Source organism: Ornithorhynchus anatinus, chromosome 3, assembly GCF_004115215.2.
Source record: "Ornithorhynchus anatinus isolate Pmale09 chromosome 3, mOrnAna1.pri.v4, whole genome shotgun sequence".
Lineage (NCBI taxonomy): Eukaryota > Metazoa > Chordata > Mammalia > Monotremata > Ornithorhynchidae > Ornithorhynchus > Ornithorhynchus anatinus.
This window is the reverse complement of record NC_041730.1, coordinates 81,643,969-81,671,221: the sequence shown is the minus strand read 5'-3', so window position 1 is coordinate 81,671,221 and position 27,253 is coordinate 81,643,969. Positions and strand designations below refer to the sequence as shown.

Sequence of the window (27,253 nt, the reverse complement as noted above, 5' to 3'; positions counted from 1 at the left end):
ACATGACTGGTCTGGGCCAATACAATCCCCCAGGCCTGGCCCTCACCCAGCTCGGAGTCTGATGGGGAAGAGGGGAGCAGAATTTGCCTGGTCATTTCCCCCAAAGGTCTTTTCCCCATAGTCAGCACCCACCCCTCCAGCAGGAGTCTGATGAACCTTCCAGAGCTGCCATCAGCCCCTTTGGGTTGCTCTTGGATACCAAACTAATCCAATCAACAACTAGATGTACAGGAAGGGAGTGGTGGACACATTCTTTAACCCCTTTCTTCCCCCTCTCTCCTCTCTCTTTCTCTCTCTTTCTCCTTCCCTCTCCGTCTCTCTCTCTCCCTCTCTCTCTCTCTCTCTCTGTGCCACAGGGAAAGGTTTGAAACGGAACGTAACGGCCCTCGTTTTGCCAAATTGCGCAAATGGCATCATGGCCTTTCTGCGCAAATTCTTAATGTTAATAGCTAAAAACACACTTGGAAACCCTCCAAAATACCTAAAGGCAATACCTATGGTGATACTAGAGAATTCTATGCTGTGCTGAGAGTTTAAGCAGAGCAGGCAGTCTTCTATATTTATGAGATCACTGTTTTCGGTTGCTAGCTAGTAGTCCTCTACCACCACCCAAACCACCCCTTCAAGCAAATATTGTTGATTGTACACTGGATTGCTGTTTGCTGCTAAATCAAATATAATCTTAAACTGTAGCCGGGAGGAAAGACATATTTACTACTCTACGTGCCTAAATAAAGAAAATAGGATACATTCTAGGGTCAGCTTTTCTTTGAGGGGGAGTGTTATTGGAGTACAAATTGGATAATCTGACACGAAGGTCTTCTGAAGGTAGCCTGAAGTTTGCCAAGTCGGTGCATATGGTCATTTTCCTAGAGATGAGCAATTGCCTCGGATCAAGGGCTGGGCAAGACCTGGGATTATTTTTCTGAAATGTCAGACAAGGTCCCAGACATTTCCTTTTGGAGCCAGAAATCCAAAAGGCCCAAGTTGGGTAGAGCAGCTCAGGGAATGGGAGAGGGAATCTAGGGAGATAGCAGTTTTGTTAGAGGAGGTTCAGGGCTCTGAAGAGTAGACGAGCCAGAGATGACTGGTCCTGGGATTTGCCACGATGGTTTAAGTTTCAGCCCTGAGTGCTCCCCTCTCTATTCTGCTCTCGCTTTGCTTCAACACCCTTTTTTCTTCTGTACATAGCAGCATGTTTCTTCTGAAATAAAAAAGAATTTGAAAACCTATCCAGTCATGCTGTGCCTGTTTTGCACTAGAGCTTCAGTCTGGAAAGGAGAAGATGTCAAAGCCTATGAGGAAAAGAAAGGGAGTATACCTTTTTCACCAATTCCTAGGGCTTGGCCACATGTCCATGACCCTGCCATTACTGGGTCAAACCTGTAATCTATCAGCCCAGGGTGCTCTGTCCCCAATCTGCTCTGTCCCCAGTCCTGGCTTCAGGATGCTAAAAGGACCAGTGGCAGGGTTGCCCTCCTGGGTACTTACCCTCATCCTTAGAGATGGACCATCCATCCTTACCAATTTACCCCCCAGTGACCCATGAGAGAATGCATGCCTATGCATCTAAATCCCAAACCCCTTGGAACCTGTACAAGTTTTTGACTACCCAGCTTCCTAAGGGGATGGATTTAATGTGTTTCTTCCTACTGGTTAAAGCAGTATTTGGTCCAGTGGTCAGTCATGGGATTCTCTATGTACTCACTCCAAAGGTTTATAACCAGGCTGGACAAAAGCCTCAAGCTAGCCAACAAAATGGAACAAACCCCCATGCCCCCACCCCCAAAAATGGGAGGAATATTACAATCAGGCCTAGTTCACTTCCCCTTTCCCTTGGTGATTGATTGATTTTTTTATTCTGGTGGTAGTTTTCCTGGCCTTAATCTTGGTGAGCAGATTCGGAGGGGGGGTGGGGCAGGCCCAAGGAGGTGGGGAGCGCTTGGTGGGAGCTCTCATTGATGATCCAGAGAAGCTGCTTTAGGGCAACGTTGAAGCCTTACTGATCTCTAAACAAGACTGGACTATTTCCACCTCTCTGGGCTGTGTCTCATTGTCTCTGTGATCTCTGCTTCTGGGACACTGCTCTAACCCTGGGAGGCTCTGGAGACATTGACAGTCAAGAGAATTGGCAGCTGGTCTAGAAGGCAGAGAGGCTTCTGCTGTTGGACTCTGCAGCTCAGGACCAGACCCCTCCAGTTCTCAGTGCCTTCTCTGGTGGGCCCAGATGGTTTGTGTGAATTCTCCACTTTGCTTGGTTGCAGAGGCGAGTGTATCTGAGGGGCAGGAGAGGCAGATGCTTTCTTGGAGTTTATGACGAGATATGGAACTGCCCTTGGACGTGGTCTTTGCACTACAGCAGGGAAGTTGAGATTTCTCCATCCAGCTGGGCCTGGCTTCCTTTTGTTCCTCTCATTCATCTTCTCTCCAGGCCTTGGAGCCGAGATGAGGATGTGGTAGCTTGTAGGCCGGGCTAGCTTCCTCCCATGCTTGTCATACTGGGTTTCTGGAGCACTTCCTCAAGGCCTGGGGTAGAAACCTGAAGGTAGTGAGAAGCAGAGAACAGGGACTGGGCAGCTAGGTGACCAGGAAAGGAGCCGGCTGCCTATGAGGGTTTGTTTGGGGGTCTGGCCGGCCCTTGCTTCCCTCCTGTTTTAATAGAGGTGACCCAATATGCTGGGCCTGCAGCCCTGGGAGCCTTGGTCCCTAGGTCACAGGTTAGAGTGGCTGAGGTCCCTCTCCCCAAGCCACTCTCCCGCACAGAGAGAGATGGAGGAACCCAGAGTGTGCTAATCAAACCATCCGGGCCCTGCCCCCTTCCACGCCACCAAACCCAGCCCCCGCACGTCCTTCCTTGAGTATTTAACGAAGATCCAGCCAAGGCAGTTCCAGCAGTCATGCCTCCAGGTAAATCTGCTTGTCTGGCTGCAGCCCAGGGAAGTGCTCACTTTTGGCTGTAGGCTGAGTCCTGTTTGATCACTACTAACCCCTTTCCTGCCCTCCATGGAGAGACTGTCTCCCCTTTGCCTCTCCCACCCGCCAATCTTGGCATCTTACCCATTTTGGGCTTGCAGCAGGACTACTGACAGCATGTGGCGCATGCAGTGACCGGCATGTGCTTGTGTGTGGAGACTTGAGCACTCATCTTCCTGCCACAAAGCTGGAGGTCCTGGAGGGAGGAGGGACATCCAAGCAGGATCCCCTTTTCTTACACTTCCCCCCACCCGGGCCCACCCAAGAAATAGATGGATCCTCTTGTTAGTGGGGGAATTGCAGTGATCTGTGGGAAAAAAGGCCCATGGCAGACAAGGACAGCTTTAGCCTTTAGGTAGAAGCCCAGGCAAATGCTGATGGTCATAATAGTAATAATGTTGGTATTTGTTAAGCACTTACTATGTGCAGAGCACTGTTCTAAGCACTGGGGTAGATAGGTCATCAGGTTGGCCCACGAGAGACTCACAGTCTTCATCCCCATTTTGCAGATGAGGTAACTGAGGCACAGAGAGGTTAAGTGACTTGTCCACAGTCACACAGCTGACAAGTGGCAGAGCAGGGATTCGAACCCATGACCTCTGACTCCCAAGCCCGGGCTCTTTCCACTGAGCCATGCTGCTTCTCTAGTAATGCCTTCTCGAGTAGTGCCTTCATGAGAGAGGGAGAGGGAAAGAAGGAGAGAGAAATAGCAAGGGAGAGAGATGGAGAGGGAGAGAAAAAGGAAGGATGACAGAAATAAGGAAGAGTAGGGGGATAAACAGAGAGAGAAATAGCAAGAGAGAGAGAGAAATAGCAAGAGAGAGAGGTCCTTGGCTCATTTCATTCTAGCTGGTACATCGCCTCTGAGGCTGAACTTTTAGTCCTCCATAACTAGGAGTCACAGAAGGAGCCTTGCCTGGTTACAACCCAGCCAGGCTTGTCAGTGAGGACGTAGAACCCAACTGAGAGCTGAGAGCCCCCCTTGGGCAAGGCTCCCCCCAGGCTGGACACCTTCTGAGCACTGGAAATGCATCGTGGATGAGCGATCTGTGAGCAGAGAAACTTGGCGGAAGAGAAGGGAGATGAGGCTGAGGAAAGGAACATGGAAAGGGGAACTGAGGCTGAGTGAATGACCTAGGAAAATCCAGGTCACCTTGATCCTAGGTCAGAATCTCACTGTAGTGCTCTTGAAATGCAGTGGGTCTGAAAGATGGGCCTTCAGTTTTGCCAAGATGGCAGATTCAGGGCTAGGACCAGGATGCTCCCAGACTTGCCCGGTACAATTCACTGCAAAGCAAGGAAGCTGAGTGAAATTGACAGGCTTCAAGGTTCCCATCCCAGGAGCGTGAGGGTGACTAACCAGCATCTCTGTCCATCAACTTTCCTGGTGGGGTCTGCTCCAGTCCTCCTCCAGGACCCTTGTCCTCCTTCCAGGGAAGGTGGGACAGAGCTCCTGAAACATTCAAGTTTTGGTTGAGAATGAACAGGTTTTCTGGAAATTTCAACATCCAAGCTTGAATGTGAGGAAAGTAGGACTGGGAATACCCTGGGAGCAGAGTATGTTGGGTATCTGCAGGCTTCAGACTAAGGGAATGCAGTCTCCCAGGTAATATGAGGTAGAAATATGTCCAACTCTCAGGTAACGAGGGGTAAAATTACATCTACCAAGTGATCTGGAGGGGGATTGAGCCATCACCCTAGTAACCAGGTGTAAAGGTTACTTCATCTCCTAAATCATCTGGTATATGGTTTCACCATCCTCCTTTTTCCCAGGAATTCAATTACACTGTCTCCAAGATGATGTGGAGTACAGTTGCAATGTCTCCCTGGCAACTGGCCATATGGTTACACCATCTCCCAGATGATCAGGGTTTCCTTCCAGGCATCTTTAGCTCAGTTCATTTTCCCTGAATCCAAATTTAGGGACCTTGGTGATTCTTGTGACTTGATCATATCTTCCAACTCCTTCTAATTACCAGGTTGTGACTGAGATAGTTGTTAAGGAAAATGACTAATACCCACTTCTGAGCTCCTGACATTGACTTGCCTAGAACTTTTCCCCTCCAGTAGCTTCTCCCTTCGGAAGGGGGTTGGTTAAAGGAATAGTGGCCCAATCTCCTGGGTAGGCTGAAATGTCAGTAGCCCCTGGGGTAACAGAGCCTTGTGGAACAGGCACTTGCGCCACTCCACTTCACTGAGAAGTTCCCCACCTGCAGACCAGGGACAAGGTCCCTTGCTTTCCCTGGTTTCTGCACCTGGGCACTGACTTCCCAATTCCTGTAAGTGGCTTCCCTCAGTTCAACTCAAACTGTGAACCCTGCTTGTGGGGCTGTCGCAGTTCTGTAGTGTTTGTTCTTTCTCTCTCCCTCACTCTCTCTCATTCTCTATCTCTCTCTCTTTTCCCTCAGTGGGACACTTGGTTGAGGCTGGAAGAAGACAGCCTCACTCTACTTCAGTTTTCTTCCTAAGGGTTATCATTGCTTACTGAGGCTGGACCAGGATTTTTGTGACAGGTGGTCACAAAAACCTGGGAAAGGCAATTGCCAAGTTAAAGCTCTTCCAGGGAGTGCAAGGTGTGCACTGGGGGAGAAAGACAGAGGGGGCAGAGAGAGAGAGGAGTTATTATCTGTGGTTTTTTGGACTAGGGCCAGACTGGTGCTGAAGTACTTATTGGGAAATCCTTGAAAGAAACTTGAGAGCCAGAGGGAATGGTTTGAGGAGTGGAAGTCCCTTCATTTCTACTGCGTTGGTCTAACTGTTTCAGAGCCAAGGAGTCACCCAGAGCCAGGCCGAAACCCAGGCAGGAGAGTGGCACATTGGTTCAGAGCCACCAAGAGTTGCACAGTGGGTGTGAAGAAGAACTTAAAGTCTACACCAGCCCAAATGAGCATTAGCCTTCAGGATCATCCCAGTGTCTTGCCTGTATGTGGGGCCCTAGGGGCCTCTGTGACCACTTGGCTTTGACCAGAAAGTCTGCAGTCATAGAAGGCTGAGGTGACCTGAGTTCAACCCAGAGAGGTGGCCATGTTCTCAGGAGCTCGGTCATTACTAGAGTGACCTCTATCCTTTCTCCTTTGTGGGGGAGCAAACTCCCCCACAGTTAGTGTCTAGGCCTATGGTCTCTTTTTCCTTCCCCATGGTTCTGGGGAGATGTTTCATCCCCACATTGCTGCTTCCAAGCATGAGCTCCCCCGAGGCCAGTGGACACCACCGTCCAGCAGCCCCTAAGCACATGAGTGGCTGGATGATATATTGAGGACCTTCTGGAGGGAGGTAGATCTAGTTGGAGCTGGGTAGTGTTAGGGTTGGTTCAGTGCCCAAACGCCATGCTCAGTCCACTCCCCAGATGTTAGCCCCAAGTGAGTCTGGGTCCCATGACAATGTAGCTGGGCCAGCAGCCCTAGCCCTGATGTATATTTACCATTTCACTGGGGACAGAGCATTCCTGTGCCACTGAGACCAGAGTCCATAGTAAGCCACCCAAAACTGGGGTGTTCTCATTAACAACATCATTCACTAATACAACCTACCGACCGTGCTTGCTAGATTGGGATTTCTTTTTCCCTCTCAAAAGTCCTCCCCATACCCCATGTCCAGAGTACCAATCTCAGAGGCCTGCAAACGACTAAGGAGAGAACTTCCTGGAGACCAAATTTAGGATAAGATGCCATTGGCAGCAGCTGTGGGTTCTGAAGCAGGTGGAATGGAGTGGCCTGGACCTTGGCTCAGTTCAGAGGATGTTTTCCATTTGGTTGGTGGGCAACATCTCCCAAGTTTCTGTTGAGGGACATGGGAAGTACCAGATGAAGCGATCCAGTGTCGTGTAGAATCCTTACCATGGAGTGGTGTAGAGTCCTTACTGTGACTGGCTCAGCACTGCCACAGGCAGGCTGGGCCTCGGGGGCAGTGGAGACCACCCACCTCTCACCTCATGACCATAGGAAGCCGGGGCAGGCGACCAGCCAGTCATTGCCCATCTTCAAGCCAGGAAAGAGGGAGCAAGCCCTCCACACTGATGGCCTAAGGCCACAGACCGGCTCCACATCAACCTTCCTACGTCTGCTCGGCTCCAGACCAAAGCTCCTGTTGGGTTTTGGACCTGTCTTTTTCCCTGCTTTGCCTGTTGGCCTCATTTATTTCCCAACCCACCCCACCCCACATTCTCTGTCTCCACCCTTGGGACTCCCCCGTTGCCCCTTTAGTGTCCCCTCTTTGACACACACATCAGCGAGAGGGTTCCTGGCTGTGGCTGCACTGAGCAGGGAGGTGGTGGGGATGAGGGGCTCATGCCAACTGTAGTGGCTTATTGCTGCTTGCCTCTTGATCTGGATATGGGGCTTTGTCCGCACACACAGTGGCAACCCTGGAAATAAACCAGCTTCCTACTTCTCCAGCAGTGAGCGTATTTTGTGGTGTGTGTTTCTTTTAATGTCTCTCTGGTCCTGCATGGTCTCTTGGTTCTTGGTATACTCTGTTGGTGTCTCCCCTTTCGGCACAGACGTGTGTGTGTGTGTGTGTGTGTGCGTGCGCGCGTGTATGTGTGATCCAATCCCCCACTCCCACCCCGACTTGTGTCACACTCAAATCCCACCCCCGTGGGGTCGCAGTTTCCTGGTGTTGTTTGGTTGATCCTCATTGTCTGGGAAATGAGGGGTGGGTCACAGAATTCCGCTTTCCACTTGACAGCTCCCAGCAGCCTCATGGAGCCCAGGGAGGGGTCACCCTCAAACCCAGGGCAGGCTGGAGAGCTACATGGACAACAGACTCTCGATCCTGGCTGATTGTCCAAGACAGCTGCAGATGGACAGTGGGATCAAAGTCGTTGCATTGGTCAATGGAGCCGAGCCACTTTCCTTTCCAGCTATCACAGCCCTGGGCAGAGGGTAGCATTGAGCGTGAGCAATGAAGGCCACCTCCTTCGATTGACTTAGGATGTGAATTGCTTTACAGATGTGGGCTAAGGACTTCTAGCTGGGAAGGGGGCCTGCACCAGGGACTGATCTGCATCGGCTAAAGTTGCCCAGGGGTAACTGGCCCAGGGGCCACCTCAGTGGCTGACTTGGGTCTCTGGGGCACCCAAGAGAGAGCTGCCCCTTCAGCTCCCAGACAGGAACTGGTCTGCTCCATTTACATTCTCCAGGGGGCCCACTGCCAGCAAACCCTCATTATGGTCAGGGAACGTGTCTACCAATCCTGTTGTATTATACCCTCCCAAATGCTTAGTAGAGTGCTCTACACAGATTAAGCAGTCGATAACTACCATTAATTGATTGAGCAACAAGACACCTTTTCAGTCCACTTGTTCCCTCAGATAGCCAACGCCCTTATAGGACTTGTGGCTGGACCTTCATGGCCAAGCTTGTTTTGGAAAAGGATATGGGGACTTGAAATATCCATTTTTTCCCCACTCTGCAAGGGGCAACCCTAACTCTCAATAGCCAACTGACCTTAGGGGAAAGACTGTGTGGGCAGGCCTTGCCTATGGCAATACGTCCCACTACTCTCCACCTGTCGTGGTGATCAATCATCTGAACTGAACACTATGCAGCGCTTGAGAGAGTACAACAGAATTAGCAGGTGCGGACCCTCAAGGAGCTTTCACTCTACTGCCATAAATCCCACTTACTCCTTCTTGTGTCTGCTTTGCCCAGTAGTTAATAATAATAATAATGTTGGTATTTGTTAAGCACTTACTATGTGCCGAGCACTGTTCTAAGTGCTGGGGGAGATACAGGGTAATCAGGTTGTCCCACGTGAGGCTCACAATTAATCCCCATTTTACAGATGAGGTCACTGAGGCACAGTGAAGTGAAGTGACTTGCCCACAGTCACACAGCTGACAAGGGGCAGATCTGGGAATCGAACCCATGACCTCTGACTCCCAAGCCCGGGCTCTTGGGTTCATGTGAACTGTCTGTCACTGGCCTGATCACCCTGGATGTCTAGGAATTTTCCAGCCCCTTGGTCCAGCCCCTCCACCTCCTGCCATCCTTGACACTTCATGGCCGTCTTCAGAGCCCAGGCCTACAAGCTGACAGCAGACGGGGAGGAGCCCAGAGTCCCCAGCATGTGCAGGCAATAGTTGTCAAGCAGTTGCCCAAGCCAGTCAAGGGTGTCCATGGACAAAAATCCATGACTGCATGGCCACAAACCAATCCAGAAAGTAAAGCTCAATCAACTGTGCCATTAAGAAACGTGTGATTGATACTGCCATGTCCGGTGAGAATGTTTTTTTTTCCTCCTGCAGAATCGGTCTTTAGACTCGACCAATTAAAGCCCAACTAGGTGGAGCTGCTTCTGCTTTCAGAACCTATCAGGCTCCTAACACTCCGTATTGCTCTAAAACATGGGATAAAGGGCTTTCTCGTCCTCTCCCCCAGAGTTTTGCCCAGGAGATTGCTTTGGTGAGGATCGGTTGGTTTTTCCTATGACTTTTGGCAGTTGACTGGGGAAAGAGGAAATCAGAAAGCACGTGGGATATGGTAGTAAAGAGATTTGCCCACCAGAGATGAAGGGAAGTCCTTGGAATTGTAGTTGGGCAAAATGCCCAGTATATTCTCAAACTAAGGGTCTCAGAACAAAGGATCCGGAGGATTTCAAGTCAAAGGTCCCTAGGCCCAACTCCGAAAAGACTTTGGCAACCAAGCATCTGTCCTGGTACTGCTGCGGCCTTGTCTTCCAATTCCTCATGTTTCTTCTCCTTCTTCCCCTTCCTGCCCCACCCCCGTGCCTTTACCCCCTATATTTCCACTGGCTGTTTTCACTTTGTACCCTCCTTTCACAGTGGCAAGCAACGGCTGACTACATCAGCAGGAAACAGGTAACATTTGCTATGTCCCTTGTTTTCCCAGCTGCCCACCCTCCTGGAAGGGCCCTGATGTCTGACCCTGTGATTACCCTACTTTGTGAGCAGATTCACAACTATCTGGGGATCTGTGGTTGAATCAAGAGCATTTGCAAGAACCAGTTTCTTTTTTTTTCATCCAGATCTTTGCATGTTTCAGGTGAAATCTAGATTTAAATAGACTGTAAGCCCCATGTGGGACAGGGAGTGAGTCTGGCCTCATTATCTTGTACCTATCCCAGGGCTTAGTACGGTGCTTGGAACAAAATAAACAGTTAACAAATGACACAGTTATTATTATTAGCAGGCCCCACTTGAAACAATAATGGGGCTGGGTCACTGGGGTTTGTTTAAAACAAGCTATAGATTTTTTGTTGTTTGCCAGGGAGTTCACAACAACCCATCGAGAATGGACCTGGATTCAGGGAAGGCATACCAGCAAGGTAGCATTCAATCAATCAATGGTATTGATTGAGCATTTTCTGTGTGCAGAGCACTGTTTTATAGAGTACAGTGCAATAGAGTTGATAGACCTGATGCCTGCCCACAAGTCCATAACCTTGGCATTATCCTTGATTCATTTCTCTCATTCAACCCACATATTCAATCTGTCACCAAATCCTGTCAGTTCTACCTCTTAAACATTGCTATAATCCACCCTTTTCTCTCCATCCAAACTGCTACGATGCTGATCCGAGCACTTACCGTGTTCTGCCTTGACTACTGCATCAGCCTCCTTGCTAACCGCCCTGCCTGTTGCCTCTCCCCACTTGAGTCCATACTTCACTCTGCTGCCCAAATCATTTTTCTTAAAAATGAGTCAGTCCACAACTCCATACACCTCAAAAACCTCTGGTGGTTGCCCATCCACATCCTCATCAAAGAGAAACTCCTTAACATTGGCTTTAAAATATTCAATCTCCTTGCCCCCTCCTACCTCATCTCATTGATTTTCTACTGCAAACCAGGATGCACACTACTCGATCTCACCTATCTCATTGCCGGCCCCCACCCACATCCTCCCTCTGACTTGGAATGCCCTCCCGCTTCCGTTACAACAGATCACCACTCTCCCTACCTTCAAAACATTAATAAAATCACATCTGCAAGAGACCTTCCCTAACTAACCCCTCTTTTCCCCTATTCCCTCTTCCTTCTACATCATCTATGCACTTGAATCTACACTTTTGAGCACTAGTTATTCACCCCACACTCAGAGCAAAACAGAACAAAACAAAAACAAGACAACATCATGATAAATAGAATCAAGGGGATGTATACCTCATTAACAAAAAAAAGTAGGGTAATAATATATACAAATGAGCACAGTGCTGAGGGGAGGGGAAGGGGTAAGGGGGAGGAGCAGAGGGTGGGGATGGGAGGGGGTCGGGAGGTTAGGGTTGGTCTTTAGACTGTGAGCCCATCATTGGGCAGGGATTGTCTCTATCTGTTGCCAAATTGTACATTCCAAGCGCTTAGTACAGTGCTCTGCACATAGTAAGCACTCAATAAATACTATTGGATGAATGAATGAAAAGAGCATTTTTCCGGGGTCAACTTTGGACTAAGGTATAGAGGGAAGCCCGAGAAGCAGAGCTCTTTGCCAGGACCAAAATTCTGCTCCTTAATCTTCCTGGCCTGGACATCTAACCTCCAGGGGTCCTGTACTGGATTTCTCCCTGATCAGCAGACAGAGCAGAGCGGGACCTCCTACCATGGCCAGGCAGGACTGCTTCCCTTCTCTTCCCTCCCTGTGACAGTCCTGCCTGGTGCCTCTCACTGCAGGGTCTAAACTCTTCACAGGAATGGCTTCTCCTGAAGCTACAATGAGCATGGCAGTTAAATGATTCAGCTCCCACTGCCTGTCAAACAAAGTAATCAATCAATTGCATTTATTGAGTGCTTACTGTGTGCAGAACACTGTACTAAGCACTAGGGAAAGTTCCTCCAGACTGTAAGCTCATTGTGAGCAGGGAACTTGTCTGTTATACTATCCCAAGAACATAGTATGGTGCTTGGCACATACTAAGTGCTTAACAAATACCATTATTATTATTATTGTTATTAAGAAGACTGAAATCTCTTCCTGGTCATTTAGAAGTTTAAGAAGCATTTGGGCTGATGCAGTGAAAATTGTTTAAAATGGAAAAGAAAAATGGGTAGGAAACTTGAAGGCAAGCAGTTTCTAGGTTTGCTGATATGAAAGGAGAAATGCAGAAGCATCAAGCTACAGGAACACCTCTGGGGATAAGAACCAAAGATTTAGAGAGGCTGCCCACTCCTGGTCAAGTTAAACAGGGCAAGATTTGGGTGTGAATCATCTTATCAACAGGGGTGAGACTGTGCCCACTTTGGGTTGAGAGCATGGACTTGGCAAAGGGACTGTCAGCAGAAGTCTGTGAGTGTGTAAATGTAAGTATTTGTGTGTGTGTGTGTGTGTGTGTGTGTGTGTGTGTGTGACTGGGTGGGAGTGGAACAGGTAAATTTGCAACTTCCCGTCATACAACCTTGAGAGTTCCTTGCTGGTATAACTTTAGACATTTTTCATGATACTGAAAGACAAGGGGTTCACATCTGGAATGGCTTTTCTGTAGGAAGAGCTCATTCCATCAGTGAGAGCAGAGTCAGATCGACTCATGAGGCCAGATCACTGAACTTTACCAGGGTGGCAGGGAAAGCAACCAGGTGTGAACCAAGCCTCCGTTTTTATCCCATACTCTCACCCTAGTTTAAGGGATCAGTAGAGCGAAGTGAGATGAGAACCCAGACTCAAGTAATGGAGAAAACCAACACCTAACCCATTCTATTCAGGGCCCACACAGTCGTTTCTCTAGCTCTGCCCTAAGACAAGCATCTGCCTGTGCTCCTCTAAAGCACTTAGCTCTTTCGTGTGATCATTTCTTGATTTTTTTCCCATCTTTCTTCCTTTCTTCTCTGCTTTCTACTATCTATTCTCCCTCCCTCATATCTCCCTTCCTCACCCTCATAGTGAGGAGCAGAGAAAAGTGCCCAGTTATTCCCTCTTCCCAAGGATGTGAACTTCTGAGCTCCCCATGTGCCCTTCCATAAAGGGAACACTTTCTAAAATGCTGAGCCCTTTTGAGAAGCCCTGTCTTTAACGTCTTCTCTTAAGGTGGACCTGAGCACAAGTGCAATGTCTAAGTCTGTAAGAAAAATCTCCAGTCTCTCCAAACAGAGCAGACATCCATCTGTCTAGGGTGGTTAAACCAGTTCATTGAAAAGGAAGGGTGCTGAGAAGGAAAGGAAACAGAGCATTTTGGTCATAGCCCTCTCTTAAAATTAGACCAATCAGGACTGATTGTAAATGGAAGGTACAGTATCTGAGAAAATACAAATAAATGAAACAGGATAAAGAATATCGATGGTTGCAATTATTTTGTTGGCAGCTGCACCAGTATGACCGGTTGTCCCTCTTGACCATGCTGCTTTGGAGTCAGGGGACTGGGTCAGATGGTTTCTGCAGCGCCACCCCTTCAATGTTCTTATTCACCCCATCATTTACATAACTAATGTCCTTTTTTTGTCCTTAGCCCACCTCAGTGTTTGCTGCCCTGGGACGCAATCGCGTTGGTTTTCGGACCTTTTAAAAGTGTGTGCCACCTTTTTCTCAAGCCCCTTCTCTGTTCTATTTAATTTTAATTCTAATCAGTACCCCTGTTGAGCATGCTCCAGTGTCCACCAGCTCTGCCTCCGCTCCCATGCCAGCTGCTTCCGCCCATCCGCCCGCTACTGCTGTTCCCAATGCAGTCCATCCGACGTCGCCTCAGGCCTCCGCCTCTTTCGCCAGTCCTGACGACTCCCTGTCGCCCTCACTCCGAAGGTAATGCTCCTGGGACTGGGGCTCTGGTCTCTGTGGTCCATACTAGTTTAAGGAATGAGCTTGACCTTCCTGCTGCAGGAGGAGAAGGGAACCTCTGCCCCTTGAGTATAAAGAACTAGAAAAGAGCTGGGGTGGCAGCAGGCTCAGCCCAGCTTTGTCCCGGGTGTTGGGGGCTCCTGGTCGACCAGAGAGCTGAAATCCACCAATGTTCCCAAGCCCATTTTTATCATTAGCTCACCTCCTCCAACCCACCAAACTTTTCCCTGAGCGGCCCCTATGTTGCATATCTGAAAGAGATTGGGGGAAGAAGGAGATTCTTGGAAATCCACAAATTTGATCACCCACTATCCAGGAGCTTCAGAGGAGTTCTCTGCTCGAGCCCCTGGCTGCACTCCAATTCTTTTTCCTGGGACCCAGCCCTAAGATGACCTGGTCCAAAGGGATGGAAACCCACATTTTGCTCCCCTCCCAGGCTGCTCCTTCTAACCTTTACAGGTCAGTTATTTCCAGGAGACAAGCTCCAGTGCCACTCCCCCGATCTCGGGGCAACCTGACAGACCTTCTTTCCAGGGCTCTGGGCAGTCTGACCTCTTTTCTCTTTTCTCTTTCCCTTTCACCCAGGCAGGTCTGCAGGTCCTGTGAGCTGCAGGGGTGTGCTAGCTTGGGACCCCCAGCCAAGATGCTGAGCCAGAAAATCAATGTGTGGCCGATGTCATTGCTGCCTCCCTTTAGGGTCCAGACTGACTTCAGGCTTGGGTTCCAGATTGGTTTTGATCCTGGCATATTTCACGTGTCCATGCTTTGGTGCTTTTTACTGTGTCCTCTGCAGAGTGCTTGCTGCTCCCAGCTCTTCTTCACAGCCTAAGCTTTTTCCTGACCCTAAGAGTATATCCTTGGCGGCTTCTACCATTTCCTCTGCTCTGTCTTCTCGGTCTAGGTATATCTCTCCTTTGCCTATTTCTCTGTCTTCTCCCTCCTCCCCCTCGCTCTCTTTTTAGTTCAGTTGTTTGACTTTATATGTCTTCTCTCTCCATTTTCCCTCAACAGGGTAGGGTTCCTGGGGCTGGAGCCAAGATGTGGGAACAGTGTAAGCTCTGAAAAATAGCTGGTGTGGGTGGAGCTTTAGTGTGATTTGGATGGATTTTGGCATGAAGAAGCCCAGGGGTTTCCTTGGGTGCATTTCTGTGTTCTCCTTCTCTATTCTCAATGTGGTGGCTGAGGCTCACATAACCCCTCCTTAGGCAAGAAGGTAGCCCAGGTCTGAGTCACATTAAAATGGAAGGTGATAGGACCAGTAATCCCATTTCACAGAGATATGGTCCCTAGCAGGATGTGACCCGACTCAGTTGGCTACATGCCGGTGTCCAGAAAGTCTCCCCATGTCGTCACTGAGAAGTGAGATAGTTTGGATAAATTCCAGTTAGAAAATGAACCTCAGAGTTCAAAGTGCTGTGTTTTCATCCCCAGCTTTATCACCAACTGGCTGGGTTATCTGGGACAGGTTGCTTAACCTCTCTGTGCCATGGTTTCTCCCTTTTTCCAGGGAGGATAACAGTAAGACATCATATGGCCTCACAAGAAGCCATTTGAACCATTTACATCTGCTTCTATGGTAGAGGTGTAAACAAGGAAGATGTAACCTATCCTTCTAGGCCTAAAGGAAGGCTTTGGATTCCATTCCATCTGGCATCCTCATTAGCAAGCCAAGGCAATGATTATCAATGATTCATCTTCAGCCTGAGGGACAGGAGGGATAGGAGGGAGGGGAATTAGCTATATCAAAGGGATCAAGTCTAGGAGTGGTTCTAGTTTACATCTTGCCTGGTGACCTGAGTGTAAGAACTGAGCATGCTCTTCACATGTTTGAAATGGCACTAAATTAGGTGGGGTTGCCAACAGTTTGGAAGACAGGAGTAGAATTCAAAGTTTTCCTTGTGCATGGCCTAGTAGAAAGAACATGGGCCTGGGAATCCAAGACGGGGTGAACAGGCGGGTCTCCCTTCCTGTTTCTTCTCTCCCTCTCTGTCCCCTTTCTTTGACCCCCTGCCCCACCTCTCTTTCTTTAGACCTCTCCTCATCCTGCTTATAGGCTAGAAGTATGGGTTCTTTCGGCAGGCAGATCAAGCCTAGGCCAATGTAGAGTTTTAACAGGAGGGAAGAATCTAGTTCCCTCTCTGCAAGTGGTTCTTATATAAATGCTTATTCTACAAACTTTGGCAGTTAGGGATCTAACATTTGCCTTCTGACTCCCACCACTAACAAGCAAACACAGCCCCGCCCTCAGTCCACCTCACCCCTCACACTGCCCCCTCTCAATCTGCCTCTTTTCTGACCTTACACAACCTTCTCTGGGCCTGCTGTGTGACCTTGTGCAAATTGCCTGACCTCTTTGCCACCATTTCCTCACTTGTAAAATGTGAATGAAATACCTGTTCTTCCTCTTGCTTAGACTGTGAGCTCTCATGTGGTACAGAGAATATATGATTGTAGTGTACCTACTCCAATGCTTAATATATTGCTTAGCAATATGGTAGGTGCTTAAATGCTATTCCTGTATTATTAATGATAATAATAATAATATTTCCTCTTCCACCCATGAGACCTCTGCTCAGACAACATACTCTTTCTGGGTGGATGTGTGCTTTCTCATACTCTAAGAAAATAATCTAGTTCTGGGCTATTTCCAGATCAGTCAAGAAACAGTAGTATTCCCTGAGTACCTACTGTGTTTAGAGTACTATACTAAGTGTCTGGAAGAGTACAGTAGTGTTAGTGGATCTAATAGTCAGCGCTTGACAAATACCATCATTATTATTATTTCTCCCCTCAAGGAGCTTACAATCTAGTTGGAGAGACAAACAGTATAATAAATAAAGATATGTATGTAAGTACTACAGGGGCTTGTGAGTTCTTGCATGCTTTTGTGTTATAAAAGTCCTGAAATTGCAGTTGGGGAGAATATAAAGTGAGATTAGAAATCAATTGGGGAAGGCCTCTTGGAGGAGCTGTAATCTCAGAGGGGATTTCAGGGTGAAATGTGGAATATCAGGCGTAAAAAGGGGATGGGAGTTCCAGGCATGAAGGAGGATGTGAGCAAGAAGTAATGGCAGGAAAGCTATGAAGAAGACACAGGTGAGCAGCCAGCTTGAGAGGTGTAAAGACTGGGGCCTGAGGTGTAGTGGGACAAGAAAATGGATAAGTAAGGAGAGAGACAGTTAAATCAAGTGTGTCAAACCAAATGATCAGGAGTTTCTGCTTAACGCACAAATGAGTGAGCAACCGTTGAAGGTTTTGGAAGAATGGGCAGGAGTGTTCAGAATGATATTTTAGAAAAATGATCTGACCAGCATCCTGAAGTATGGACAGGAGAGAGGAGGAACTGGAGGCAGAGATAGCAAGGAGGAGACTAGTGCAGTAGTTAGTCTGGAATCAGGCAAGTGCCTAGACCAAGAGCATGGTTCACCTTGCCTTGATGGCATGGCATGGCAGAGGAGTGACTGGCTCTGAGATGCAACCACAGAAGGTGGAGGTCAGATCATTCATTTATGCATTCAATCGAATTTATTGAGCACTTACTGTGTGCAGAGCACTGTACTAAGTGCTTGGGAGAGTTCAGTACAACAATAAACAGACACATTCCCTGCCCACCGTGAGCTTACAGCCTAGAGGGGGAGAGACAGACATTAACATAAATAAATAAATTACAGATATCTACATAAGTACTGTAGGTCTGGAAGTGGGGGGAGAACAAAGGGAGCAAGTCAGGGCGGTGCAGAAGGGAATGGGAGAAGAGGAAAGGGGGTACTTAGGGAAGGCCTCCTGGAGGAGATGTGCCTTCACTAAGGCTTTAAAAGCGGGGAGAGTAATTGATTTGAGGAGGGAGGGCTTTCCAGGCCAGAGGCAGGATGAGAGCAAGGGGTCAGTGGCGAGATAGGTAAGATTGAGGCACAATGAGAAGGCTAGCATTAGAGAATGAAGTGTGGGGGCTGCATTGTAGTAGGAGACTAGCGAGGTGAAGTAGGAGGGAACAAGATGATAGAGTGCTTTAAAGCCAATGATGAGGAGTTTTTGTTTGATTCAGAGGTGGATGGGCAGCAACTGGAGTTTTTTGAGGAGTAGGATGATATGTCCTGAACGTTTTTGTAGAAAAATGATCTAGGTAGGAGGTATCTGGGAAGGTAATAATAATTCTGGTATTTGTTAAGCACTTACTATGTGTCCGGCACTATACTAAGTGCTGAGGTGAATGCAAGCAAATTAGGTTGGACGCAGTCCCTGGCCCACATGGGGCTCACAGACTTAATCCCCTTTTTTCAGATGAGGTAACTGAGGCCCAGTGAAGTTAAGTGACTTGCCCAAAACCATCCTGCTGACAAGTGGCAGACCTGGGATTAAAACCCATGGCCTTCTGACTCCCAGCCCCATACTCTATCCACTAGGCCACATTTGAGATGGTTTAGCTCAAACCTGATGGTTTCCATTTCATCTACAAAATAGTTGGCAAAGACAAGGGACTTCAGAAGAGAGTTAAAAGTCTGGTTTGTTGCTACAGGCAATAGGCATAGGAATAGATGAAGGAAGAGAAGTAGTGCTGCTGAGTGAAACAGAGGATAGAACATTTTAAGAACAACTTTGAAGTGAGCAAACTCAGTGTGATGCCTGGATTTTCACCAGGACACAAGTGGAGGAAAGTATACTGTGGAGGCGATCCATGCCTAGGAGATGGTGGTGTGAGATTGACAGAGGGTCAGGGGACCAAGAGAGTTGAGTTGAGATAAATCTCCTTCCTGCGGACCACTGGCTCTGTCCTGGTCTGGAGGATGAATGGCCACCCCTCTCCTGGCTTTACTTTTAGTCTGACCAGAGTAAATTAGCTGTTTTTTTAAAAATCTCCATTTGTAGCATGTTGGAGAAAGTCAGAGATGGAGGAGGATGAAAATAAGAATTCCTGCAAGAACCTCTGCTTTCTAAACCATCATTTTTAATCTCTCCCATCCAGAGTAGCATTTGACAAACCAGGTCATAATTTTTATTCAAATTTTTCCCCAGTTCTGCCCAGCACAGCACACACACTTTTTTCAAATAACAGAAGGGAGGAATTGAATACAAGGGATGAAACTCAAAGCTCATGAATGTGACCCCCAGGTTGATCTAGAGTGGAGTTTGCAGCTGAAGCATTCTTGATGGGGCTCCTGTTGGGCAATTTCACCATTTAATACTGCGTGGAATCCTGGAGGCTGGGAGTGTCCAATGGGCACTGGAGCACTGTGGGTTCCTCTCTCTCTCCAGTCATGCTCTGCTGTTTTCCTCTTACATTCAAAATGGTTGGCCGGGATGCCACTGTCGCAGAGCCATCTGCAGCCCTCCTCGAAGATGCTAATGAGAATGAGTTAGCAAGTATCTTCAGCTACAATTTACCCATAAAACTGAAGCCTTAAATGCTCCATAAATCTGAATGATATGGCTAGCTCAGTGGCCCACCTGAGATTCCCAGATAGGAGAAAGCAAAGTATATCTTGGAGGCTGGTTTACCTAGATAATCGGGATATTCAGGCCCAGCCCCTAACTGGATAAATTTGTTGCTCGTTGCAGGAGGCCTCTGAGGTATGGTAAAGGGTTTGGTTTTGAAATGCCAGACCACACATCTGGATTACTTCTTCTCTCTGAAGTCTAGGGTTCGTGGTTAGGAGGTCTCTGTGGCCTCCTGAATGCAACCACAAACCCTGGCACATGGAGCTTTTGGAAGCTCTCAAGAGGATGTGTTTGCTCAGCAGAGGAGGGTGTGTTTGCTCAGCAGGACAGGGGAAACTGTATGGCCTAGAAGAAAGAGCACGGATCTGTGAGTCAAAGGGCCTGGGTTCTAATCCTAGCTCTGCCACTTGTGATACCCTGGGCAAGTCATTGAACTTCTTTGTGCTTCAGTTTCCCCTCTGTAAAATGGAGGTTAAATCCTACTCCCCCTTACTTAAGCTGTGAGCCCTATGTGGGTCAGGGACTGTATCCAATCTGATTATCTTATATCAGCCCCAGCCCTTAGTATGATGCTTGGCACTTACTAAATCCATCACAAGTACCGGAATTATTAGCAAACAGAGACTGTCCCATCTGTTCTGCTAGCTAACTATTCCTGGCACCACTCAGGAAGTGACTTCCAGAAAGACAACAAAGAAAGCCACAGGCCTTAAAACATGCTTTAAAGAGGACCTTCTAAATCCATTCCCCAAACTATACTTGAATTCTCCTTTCCCTTCCTCCCCATTGACCCTCCCAAGAGTTGGTCCTGAAACCCCCCTGCCCAGGATCAAGGCACTGCGATCATCCAGGCTTCAGGAGGGATGCCCGGGCAGAGGAATCCTGGGGCTCTGTCAGCTCGAATTCTCCAGGGCAAGGACCCAACACAAGACCCAGATCTCTCTTAACCTGACTGCAGGCCGTGATAAATCTAATCATTCCAACAGTGTAACATGAGGGAACTGTGCGGGGTGAGGTTTGGCAGATTCGCTGGCAGAGCCAAAAGGGACAGATCGGCCGCCCTTGGTTTATTATCTGCTTTTAAAACTTCAGGGGAAAAATAGCACTTACCAGGAGAAATTTAAACTAGATTCCTTAAGCAGCATTCCACTGAGTTCTTCAATCAGTAGATGGTATTTGTTGAGCATTTCCTGAGTGCAGAGCTCTGTACTAAGCTCTTGGGAGAATACCATACGATTGAGTTGGTGGAGCCGATTCCTGCCCTGAGGGAGATTAGAAGCTTCTTTTTTGCCCGAATTTAAAGTGTTTCAATTTCAAAATTAAAGTGTCCTTAGTTTTCACTTTTTAGGAGAAGCGGCGTGGCTCAGTGGCAAGAGCCCAGGCTTGAGAGTCAGAGGCCATGGGTTCTAATCCTGACTCTGCCACTTATCAGCTGTGTGACTTTGGGCAAGTCACTTAACTTCTCTGGGCCTTGGTTCCCTCATCTGTAAAATGGGGATGAAAACTGTGAGCCCCACGTGGGAAAACCTGATGACCTTGTATCAACCCCAGCGCTTAGAACAGTGCTTTGCACATAGTAAGCTCTTAACAAATACCATAATTATTATTATTATTACTAAAGCTTCAACAAGCATACTTTCATGTCATTCACTAGCAGTTCAGCTGGAGGGAGAAGCTCTGCTCTGTGAGCCAGGTAACAGCACTGTCAGCAGTATTCAAAAGGCCACTTCAATGCTGTTGGCAAATTTTGAGCAAAAGATGAGGTAATCTAAAAAATGACCTCATTCTCTGTACTGTCTACCCCTGTCCTATCCCTGTTGATGAGTCATTTTCAGACCTGGCTGTCCCTTTCCTACTCTTAGGGTTTGTAAACTTGTTAGGGTTTGCCTCAGTCAGAAACATGGCTCAAACTGTTTGCTGGCACAGATGCCTTTGCGTGGTACCATTAATCCTCACTAGCGTCCTCCCGCTTCCTAAATCTGTCTCAATCTCTGAAGCAGAAATTGTCCCCTCAACAAGTCAATCTTGCTCTGGGCTCAGGTGGTCCTAACTGTCATGGCAAGTTATTAAGCACTGACAAGGGCCTGGAGTCATGTGAGTCCCTGTATAAGTATGTCCCAAGGACTTCGGGGACCTTTTAGCCTGAAATGATGTTCAGGAGCCAAACGTTTCCTGCTCTGCTGTGACAATCCATTCTCCTCCCAGTCCAATTATGCTCTTCGGGGCCTATCTTGGTGGATTGGTGCAGATGCAGGAGACCAGGCAGACCTATGCAGCAGAGAGCTCCTTGAGAAAGGTCTCTGGCTCTATCCCACATCCCAGTTTTGTATGCCACCCCATTACAAAAATCAGTGACTGGGTTTCTAGTCGGTCAGCTTGATTGTCTTGTCAATAAGGACACCCCAGAAAGTCTGTCAGAGGGCCAATCAATCAAACAATCATATTTATTGAGCACTTACTGTGTGAAGAGCACTGTACTAAGCGTTTGGTTCCCAGGTGTGAGTTGATGCCTCCCCAGACTGAGATCAGCCAGCACCTGAGTGAGTGGAATAGTCCTAGGAGGAGAAGAGTCTTCTTTCCAGTATCTTTGGTAATGACAGTACTGTCTTGGACGTAAATAACCATCAGAACAGTGAATTTCAGCTGTGCTCACTGTGCAGTTTGGCTGGGGGACTCCTTTGCATCAGTCAGTCGTATTTATTGAATGCTTATTGTGTGGCGAGCTTGGGGGAGTACAATATAACAGAGTTGGTAGACATGTTCCCTGCCCTCAGTGTGCTTACAGTCTAGAGGATGTGGTCTAAAGGACCAGATTTCACTATCCCAGCAGGAAGTTGCAGTTATTCCTCTGGAACTGACCACAGCCTGAACTGAGGTATCACCTGATAAGTATCTTTCACTCATGGAATCCTAGGGATTCAGGTTTGGAGGGGGTCTTGAGAGGTCATCCAGTCCATCTCCCCAGCTCCTGGCAAGATTCTTTCACTGCCCCCCCACCAACCCTCCACATCCCAGACAGGTAAGATCTGATATACTTTCAAACACAGAAACAGAGATTCTCAAATTTCCCACACTTGCAAAGAAGCAGGGCAGTTTCTAAGTGTGAAAAGAGGGCTCTTGAGCAAGTCGAGAACTCTGCCCTTGAATCCCAGCTCCTCCATCTCTGTGCTTCAGTTTACTCCATTAAAAAATGGAGGACAATATCTAACACCTGCTTGCCTCTATGGAAAACAGATAATGATAATAGTGGTATCTGTTAGGTGCTTATTATGTGTCAACCATTGGAGTAGATATAAAATAATCAGATTAGACACTCCCTGTCCCCTGTGACAGTCTAAGTGGTAGTGATAGCAGTAGAAGTATTTATTAAATACTTCCTTTGTGAAGTGGACTGTATTAAGCATTGGGAAAGAATTCACAAGTGGCATGAAGGATTGTTATTTAACCCCCATTTTATAGGTAAGGAAATGGAAGCACAGAGAAGTTAAGTGACTTGTCCAAGGTCATACAGCAGGCAAGTGGCAGAGCAGGGCTTAGAACCCCGGTCCACTGACTCTTGTTCCTGTTCTCCTTCTACTAGGCCAAGCTGCTTCTTGGTGAGGCTCCATCAGGAAATATGATTGTTATACATTTAAAATGTACCTCCTCTCAGCACACAATTTTTCAGAGGCAGAAAGAAAAAAGATGGGCTCCCGAAGTGGTAGGCGCTGACAATCACTGCTCAAGAGTCAAGCGATCTCAGAGTTAGGAATGAAATTATGTTGCAGTATTTCAAGGAGGATCCCAGGCTGGCCTGTAGATGGAGAAGTATCCGGTTGAGTTAAGGTCCAGTGGCTCTGGGGCGAAGCAGGAATTGGAGGGGCCTGGGCCCTCCAAGACAGTTTCAGTGATGTGAAGGGCAGAGTTAGGTCAGCTGGGCTATAGCTGGGCTGAGTGCAAGAAGAAGGGAGTGCACACTGGTGAGGCCTCCAGAATAGGAAGGTGTTAAGTCACGGAGAGTCCCAGTGGCTGGGCGATCTAGAACTTTGCAGCTCAGTGCCATCCCAGTCTAAACCTGCAGAAAGAAAAGAAAGGCTGGAAGTCAGGCTCTTCCTCTGCACAACCTCATTATCACTTGTTCATCCAGGGGATAAACTACCCCGAACTTCCAGGGTTTTGTTGAGGGAGGGGCACCTCTAAGAGAAATGGCTAGAACAGGGGGCAAAAGCTCTCTTCCAAGGGACTGGTTTCTAGAAACCCAGGCCATTTCTTCTGAGTTTCCCTGAAAGTCCTCCATGCACAGCGTTCTCTGAAAGCCACTTCAGGGCGCCTCCAAATAGAGAGTACTTTTCCTGGGGCAGGCAGGGACCCAGCCTGGCTTCTGGGATCTTCCCTCTCTCTAAGGAAAACATTCTCCTCCAGTCTCTTCCTCTTCTTTTGCCCTCTCCCCTCCTCACATCAGGGTGCGAACCTGCTTTTCTCCTTGAACTCGGGTGAACCCACAACCGTGGGGACCTCATGGTTCAAATTTTCCTCCCAAGGGCCACTTTGAAGATGCTGAGCTGTGAGATTACAGAGGGGCCCCCATCCATGCAAGGAACTGGGTATCCCAATCAGGGCTTCTGGGAGCACTCTCATCCTAGCCACGTCTCCTGGGGCTGAGGCTGCCCCTCTAACTCATTCACAGAGTCACTGACCGCTCCTCTTTGCTTTTAGACTCCTGGCTTCATCCTACAGCATGGCTCCAGCGTCTTCCCAAGGATCCGCCACCTACAACGAGGCCCCGGCCCCCGCCCCGAAGCCCAGGATGGTCACCACCGCCAGCATCCGACCCTCTGTCTACCAGCCAGGTAAGGCGATCTCCCTGGGATCTCCCCAGGAATCCTGAGTGGCCTGGCCAGGAAAAGGCACCTGGAAGTGGAAAGGTGAAGGTCAGGAATGGAAGCATTTAGGAGAAGGTTAGTGCTCCCTTAGGCACTAGTTGATAGCAAATATGCTCCATGGCGTTTCTGGGAGAGAAATCAAGAGTCTTAATGACTTAGCTGGACAAGATGAACATCAGTCAGTCAACCAATCGATGGTTTTCATTGAGCACCAACTGTGTGCAGAGCACTGTACTAAGTTTATATTTATGGAGAGTACAATACAACAGAGTTGATAGACAGGATCCCTGTTTTTTGGGAGCTTTCAGTCTACAGGGGGAGAAAGACATTTAAAAATATTACAAATAGGGGAAATAATAGAGTATAAGGATATGTACATATATTCATTCATTCAATCATATTTATTGAGCACTTGCTGTGTTCAAAGCACTGTACTAAGCACTTGGAAGAGTACAATATAACAATCAACAGACAAGCCGTAGGGCTGGAGTGAGTATCAAAATGTTTAAGGGGTGCACAGCCAAGTGCATTGGGGATGCAGAAGGGAGGGTGTATAGGGGAAATGAATGCTTTGTACAGTGCTTAGTCACCCCTACTGAGCGAGCCAAACCCTCTGGGATCTCAGCATTGACTGAAATCCAGCTGGAGTCTGGCACGCTGGGCTTTGTATGGGGAACAATGGATTCCAAGTTAAAGTCCGTGCTCAATAAATATTTTTTCAATGGCATTTTGGCATTTGTTAAGCACTTTTGTTGTGGGCAGGGAATGTGGGGAAGCATGTCCTGAAAGTTTCTGTAGAAACATGATATTGGCAGCAGAGTGAAGTATGGACTGGAGTTGGGAGAGACAGGAGGCTGGGAGGTCAGCAAGTTGGCTGATACAGTAATCGAGGCGGGTTAGGATAAGTGATTGTATTAACGTGGTAGCAGTTTGGATGGAAAGGAAAGGGCAGATTTTAGTGATGTTGTGAAGGTGGAGCTGACAGGATTTAGTCATGGATTGAGTGTGTGGGTTGAATGAGAGAGAGGAGTCAAGGATAATGCCAAGGGCTTCTGAGACAGGAAGGATGGTGGTGCCATCGACAGTGATGGGAAAGTGAAAGGGAGGACAGGGTTTGAATGGGAAGATAAGGAGTTCTGTTGTATTGGACTCTCCCAAGTGCTTACTGCAGTGCTCTGTACACAGTAAGTGCTCAGTAAATATGACTGACTATGTATTAAGCATTGTATGAAGCACTGGGGTAGATACAAGGTAATCAGGATGGACATAGTCCCTGTCCTTTATGGGGCTCACTGTCTCTACCCCCATTTTACAGATGAGGGAACTGAGGTATAAATTAAGTGGCTTGCCCAACGTCGCATAACAGACAAGTGGCAGGGCAGGGATTAGAATTTAGGTCCTTCTGACTCCCAGGCCTCTGCTCTATACACCAGGCTACGCTGCTTCTCTGTTGACTGTTGGTTGATTGGTGATGGCGATGATGATATCCGAAGCAGGCGCCAAACTCTAGGACCCAGAGGAATGATGGCTGTGTACAAGCTCCTCCTCTTGGGAAAGATTTCTCTTGAAAGTTCCTGTATCTCTGACAACAAATGTCTCTTATGGGCACCCAGCCGTCACTGACCTCCTTCCATTGAGCGGGGTCCGTGTCCTTGTAAATTGCAGTGGAACAGATGACTAGACAGTGCACTCGTTGTGGGCAGGGAATATGCCTACCAAATTTGTTGTACTGTATTCTCCTCAGTGCTTGGCACAGTGCTCTGCACACAGAAAGTGCTCAATAAATACGATTGATTGGCAAATCTGCTCCATCGTCAGATGGTCTGCTAGAGCACAGGCCTGGGAGTCAGAAAGGCCTGGGTTCTAATCCCTGCTCTGCCGCATGTCTGCTGTGTGACCTTGCGCAAGTAACTTCTCTGTGCCTCAGTTACTTCTTCTGTAAAATGGAGATTAAGACTGTGAGCTCCCTATGGGACAGGGCCTGTGTCCAACCCGATTTGCTTACAATGATCCCAGTAGTTAGAACAGCATCTGGCCCATAGTAAGCACTTAAAAAATGCTATAAAAAAAAGTTAAGGGACAGAGCAGGTACGAGTTTCCAAACTCTCCACCAGGGTTTTTTCCCCAGGAGAGCTGATGAAACTGAGGCGTAAGAGTATTCCCACCTCCTCCTCCACCCACTAAGGTGGTCTGTTGGTGCAATTCACTGAAGGGGGACGCTTTGAGCAGAAAGGACCTGGGGTGCCTCTCATATTGTCACCATCCAATGACATCTGGCAGGCAGCTGTGTAGAATTGAAAATGGACTAGGAAATGGCGAAACACAGGCGTATCTTCATCATCATTATTATCAGCATCATCATCACCAAGGAGGACTAACCATTTGCTGTGTCATGGTGCTCTGCTCTCGTCCTCTCCCAACTAGATTACTGCATGTCACCTCTTCAATCTGGACTGCACTCAATCAATGAGTCAATCAATCGCATTTATTGAGTGCTTACTGTGTGCAGCGCACTGTACTAAGCACTTGGGAGAGTACAGTGTAACAGTTAGTAGACACATCCCCTGCCCATGATGAGCTTATAGTCTAGAGGGGCATCTTTTTAAAACATTATTCGACACAGGATCTCTCTGTGCTTCAAAACCTTCCAATGGTTACTTGTTTCCTGCTACATAGAGCAGGGAATGGCTTCAAGGTGCTCCACCAACTCCCTCTTTCTTTTATACTAGTGCTCTGCACACACTAAGCACTCAGTATATAACTACTGACTGATTGAACATATAGAGCACTGGGCTAGGTGCTTGGAGGACATACCCAATAGGATAGGATGTGGTCCTTGCTCTTGAAACGTTTATAATCCTGTAAGGAAAGAGAGGCATCAAATGGACTTCAGGGTGGCCTTACACTAGAGTGAGTCCTGGTGGATTTCCTACTGGACAGAGGAGTTCTCCAGTGGAGTTCTCCAATTCAGGTCCCCTGCCCGGGTGAACCTATTCCATCTTCAAGCAAAGTTGTTTAGTGGAAAGAGTATGGGCCTGGGAGTCAGAGGACCTGGGTTCTAATTCTGACTCTGTCAGAAGTCTGCAGTTAACTGCACAGTTAACTTCTCTGGGCCTCAGTTACCTCATCTGTTAAATGAGGATTAAGAAAGGGAGCCTAGTATGGGACATGGACTGTGTCCAATCTGTTTCTACACCATTGCTTAGTACAGTGCCTGTGGCACATAGTAAGTGCTTAACAAATGCCATTAAAAAATACAAA

General features: G+C 47.9%; 1 protein-coding gene across 6 annotated transcripts in view; it reads left to right on the top strand.

The window, feature by feature from the left end:
- The window catches only part of LDB3 (LIM domain binding 3), a 143,938-nt gene that overhangs the window by 85,985 nt on the left and 30,700 nt on the right, over nucleotides 1-27,253 (top strand). For 4 of the 6 annotated variants that reach the window (XM_039911504.1, XM_029059594.2, XM_029059593.2 and 1 more), the window contains 4 exons: nucleotides 9,758-9,793; nucleotides 13,488-13,658; nucleotides 14,488-14,595; nucleotides 23,826-23,959. In XM_039911504.1, coding sequence (XP_039767438.1) covers nucleotides 9,758-9,793; nucleotides 13,488-13,658; nucleotides 14,488-14,595; nucleotides 23,826-23,959 — 449 coding nt within the window. Of the gene's footprint in view, nucleotides 1-356; nucleotides 1,233-9,757; nucleotides 9,794-13,487; nucleotides 13,659-14,487; nucleotides 14,596-23,825; nucleotides 23,960-27,253 lie in introns of those variants that run through there. The other 2 variants (XM_039911503.1, XM_029059601.2) reach the window with 2 other exon arrangements.